Source organism: Daphnia pulex, chromosome 5 (assembly GCF_021134715.1).
Source record: "Daphnia pulex isolate KAP4 chromosome 5, ASM2113471v1".
NCBI lineage: Eukaryota > Metazoa > Arthropoda > Branchiopoda > Diplostraca > Daphniidae > Daphnia > Daphnia pulex.
In genome coordinates, this window is record NC_060021.1 from 3,673,072 (window position 1) to 3,677,053 (window position 3,982).

The 3,982-nt window shown below is 39.7% G+C and overlaps 1 protein-coding gene across 1 annotated transcript; it reads right to left on the reverse strand.

Annotated features, from left to right (window-relative positions):
- Nucleotides 1–1,204: 1,204 nt before the first annotated feature.
- On the reverse strand, nucleotides 1,205–3,329 carry LOC124194067 (compound eye opsin BCRH2-like). The gene is made up of 7 exons (XM_046588085.1): nucleotides 3,130–3,329; nucleotides 2,833–3,063; nucleotides 2,554–2,763; nucleotides 2,427–2,481; nucleotides 2,201–2,353; nucleotides 1,701–2,124; nucleotides 1,205–1,639 (listed from the first exon to the last, which is right to left on the reverse strand). The coding sequence occupies exons 2-7, from the start codon at nucleotides 3,017–3,019 to the stop codon at nucleotides 1,514–1,516; spliced, it is 1,155 nt and encodes a 384-aa protein (XP_046444041.1). The 5' UTR covers nucleotides 3,020–3,063; nucleotides 3,130–3,329; the 3' UTR covers nucleotides 1,205–1,513.
- Between the last annotated feature and the right edge of the window lie 653 nt (nucleotides 3,330–3,982).

Here is a 3,982-nt window from a genome sequence, read left to right on the forward strand (position 1 = left end):
TAAATCGCGGCTCCAACATCTTACTATCTCATCTCTCTATTACACAAATTGCCTATATGCCACGATTATCATTCTGTGTTAAGGTATATGAATATTAGAAATAGTTAAGCTACTGGAAATCATGTTACCAGAATCGAACTCGTAAAACTACGCAATCTAGGATAGGTTATATTAGGTATACGAGCAGGCATAATTACACTTTTGGGGATTTTACTCTTATAATCAAAAATGTTTTTATCAAGACTCTTATTAAGATGCGGTCGGATGCGGGTACAACGAATCCCGTACTATTTTCACGCAAAAATTATCAATATTTAAATTTCCAGAAATTTAAGTACCTATATTTTGTCTATTGCATATTGCGCGGACTGTACTTTGTCTAAAGCGTAATAGGCTGTTTGATTGAAAATGAAGATTTCGTGAGTGCCGCCGTGTTAATATATCGATTGTGATGTACAGTATCCTGCACGGAAACTGGGACAGCCGCTAGGTGGTTCTTACGAGTATCCTGTGTAAAACCCCTAGCGGCTGTCCCAGTTTCCGTGCAGGATACTGTACAGTATACAATATGATTACTTCAAAGGATTTTATTCGTATTTCTTTGACAGTATTCAGATTTAGACAAAAGTTACAGGAAAGCATAAGCTAAAAATGTTTTCAAAATCATGTGTCCAATAGCCTAGACTTCAACGCTCAGCAAATAAGGTCAAGAAATAAAGTCAAATTGTGCGGACTGGAAGCTTTTAAGCTTTTAAGTAGTAGTCGAATTCGGGACTGGTTCCAAACTCCTGTTTCCTAAACGTGAAATTATTTCGATTTTTCTCGTCTAGCGCTCAAGATTTTAAACTTTTAAAGTATAGGGGAGTGGAAATGTGCAGAATAGTCTCAGAGCTGAACAATTGAATTTTGATTTTCAGGATAGCGGGATATAATTTCGAAACATGGAAAACGAGCGGCTGAAAGGAGATATTACAACTTCACGAACAAAAGAATGAGGTGCCGGACGAATCAAGCTGATTTTTAGCTAACTCTACGTTGTACGATGAACTTATTACTTGCAAACTTCTCATCCTTCTCGTTCATCCGGAGCTCGTCCTGAACCTTCAGAAACAAATATTCAATGTTGTCGCAACTATATAGAAGCACCTTTAGCGAATTCTATTTTTCTGTTTGATATGGAATAAGATTGAAAAATGGACGCTTGTTTTAATGCATGCTTGGGTTGACGTATATTTTGTAGATCTATGAACTGGTTAATACAGGCAAACATGTATAATCTTCTGTCGCTCGAAATATTTACTGGTATTTATAACGTTATTTGCGTAGGAAATGTATGCCTTAACTATGAACACTAGTTTGAGAGTACAATAATACTATCGAGTATCAGATGGGGTAAGAGTTATGATTTCATTCTTGTCCAGTTACGGATGGATAATCTTTATGAAGCGCGCAAGTCCATTATGTTTGATCAATTCTTTTATTAAATCTTGGAGATGAGGAACGTCCCTGTTGATTATCCCTGGGTTGTTCCGGAATCTTCCGTTTTAGTCGAGTTTGTCGATTGGTCATCACCACCATGCTTTTTGCCTTTCTTGTTTTCAACAACGATGCACAGCCATGGGTATAGGTCCTTCAAACACTGTAACGAATAACGTTAAAAAAAATTCTCAGGTGATTGCATCAACGTTTGTAGTGTTTACCTCTCGATATTTAGGATGCGATAGGGCATAGATGATGGGATTGTAAACGCAGGAAGTCTTTGCCAAAATAACTGGCAGTTCGCAAATCAACGGAGTGATCTTGGAAGTGTCTCCCCAGGTACCCAACATGCAAACGGCAGCGAACGGAGTCCAGGCCAATACCCAAAGCGTCACGTTAATGCAAGCGACTTTAGCAATGCGGATTTCAGCCGAAACAGCCTGCTGGTCGCTGTTGCTCCTCAGCGAAGTGACGTTCATCTTTTTGGCTTGCTGACGCAATTCATCTTCGTGGTGGAAAACAGCACGGACGATGAAATAGTAGCAGCTGATGATAATGATGACGGGAATGACGTAGATAGCAAGGGTAGTGGCCAGAATGTGGGTCTTGTTGCTCATATCGGTGGTTACACCATCGAAAGAACACCTTATTGGTTAAAATAGCGGTATATAGTTTCGAAAAGAGGTGTGTTTATTATAGTGAAAATATAAAAATGCATTACGTTCCCAGCATCCCGTCCATGGCGTAGTAACCCCATCCAACTAGCGGACATACAGACCAACCAAAGGACCACAACCAGCTCAATATGATAAAAGTTGATGCCTTTCCAAAAGTCAACGGGGCAGCGTTGAATCCTTTGACGATGACGTTGTACCTATTCAGGGGATCGTTAAATTGAATTCAATAATTCAATATTAATTACAAGATTATAATCTTCGATAATTTACCGATCCCACGAAATGAGAACTAGAGTTGTGATTTGGCTGTATCCACATATTGCACCTGATGTAAATAATTTCATGCAATGTAGATTTCAAGGCTATTAAGTCATATTCGTTGAGGTTAAAAAATTACCGCAAAAGGCGTGAATCTGGCAGCCTAAATCGCCAAAACGCCACGGTCCTCCAGTGAAAAAGTTGTAGCATGCCTCAGGTAGAAGAGTGATCATCAAAAGGAAATCGGAAACTGCCAGGTTCATCACGAGCATATTTGACGGTGTTCTCAGTGCCGGGCAGCTACCCAAGATTCTCAATACCATGTAGTTTCCACCGGTAGCCATAACGCCTTCATGGTTATCAAGATTACAGGGTGATTTAGTAATTTGGACTGAAGATTCAAATATTTATAATTTACCAATGACCAAATAGAGGATTCCGAATAGATAGTAAATCATTGGGTGCGGAGCTTTCTGGGTTTGCCAATGCGGATGAAGGAAACTGCGGATCTCTTCCGGCGCGAAGGCGTAGACGGTGAAAGAGTCGGGAAGTACCCATGGGTTGAACGGCTGCTGCTGAGCCATTGCGGTCACGTTAGTCGCCATAATTATCTGCTAGAAAGGGTTTGTCGTTCGAAAGAAAACTAAACCTGAAAAAGTTCAATAAATTCATTCAAAGACTAATGGAGACAAAACAGTTATAGGTTAAGAATTACTTTGAAGTTGATGCAAAAAGTAGTTGATATTATTTTAAACTGATGGACTGAAATAGCAGAGAAATAGACTGGATGCCTGTTGTTGGTTAGTTATGTTGTATAGGCAGGTGGCCGGTTGCTTTGACAACTGAATGGACTTGCTGGCAGCTTCGACTTTGCAGCAACTTGAGGTGACTGCCGGCAAAGTACTGACCAACAAAGTTGCCGTCCCTTTTATGTGACTCGAACCTCCGCTGTGTCTGGTTTGGCTTTGACAGGTAGTTCTTTTTGTCACCAAGAAACTAATGATTAATTGAATTATAGGTGTAGAGGAAAATCCATTTTTTTAGTCCATAAGACAGGTTGCATAGTGTCCAAGACACCGAGACGTACGAGACTAAGTTAATTGGATAGAGAGCTGAAGGGTATACATTTTGCAAATCTTCTTACTTATGAACTTTTGATGGTTGTTTGTCCTTTTGCCTGGTTCCGTGAAACATAATTGGTACCTACGCTCTCTGCGAGTAAATTTATTTCTTTTCTTTTACCATTTCAATTGGATTACACACAGGTAGTTATGATGCTCATATTCTCGTACCGTCTCATTCTAGATCAACAGTGGAAAGCCTATTTGCTCTTTTCTCACCATATTAGCTACGAGAGACTGATTAGCAAAAGAAAAAGGTCATCAGCGCCCTACCAAAATTAATATTACCAGGCTTGAGGAGTGGTGAGCTCCTCAGTCGTATTCTAAACGTAGCAGACGCTAGATTTCTGTACATGAACGCAATAACACTACTGATGAAGATACAACCGCTTATTAAAACATAAAGTAGCATCGCAGTTTGAGGTAAGTGTTAACGTTAAGATTATT

What these genes read in the sequence shown, in the direction of transcription:
- LOC124194067 (XM_046588085.1), bottom strand. Translation starts at nt 3,019, where the DNA reads ATGGCGACTAACGTGACCGCAATGGCTCAGCAGCAGCCGTTCAACCCA. An exon ending in GTTCTCATTTCGTGGGATCG is followed by an intron (nt 2,354 to 2,426) that starts GTAAATTATCGA and finishes TCCCCTGAATAG; the next exon opens with GTACAACGTCATCGTCAAAG. An exon ending in CGCATCCTAAATATCGAGAG is followed by an intron (nt 1,640 to 1,700) that starts GTAAACACTACA and finishes TATTCGTTACAG; the next exon opens with TGTTTGAAGGACCTATACCC.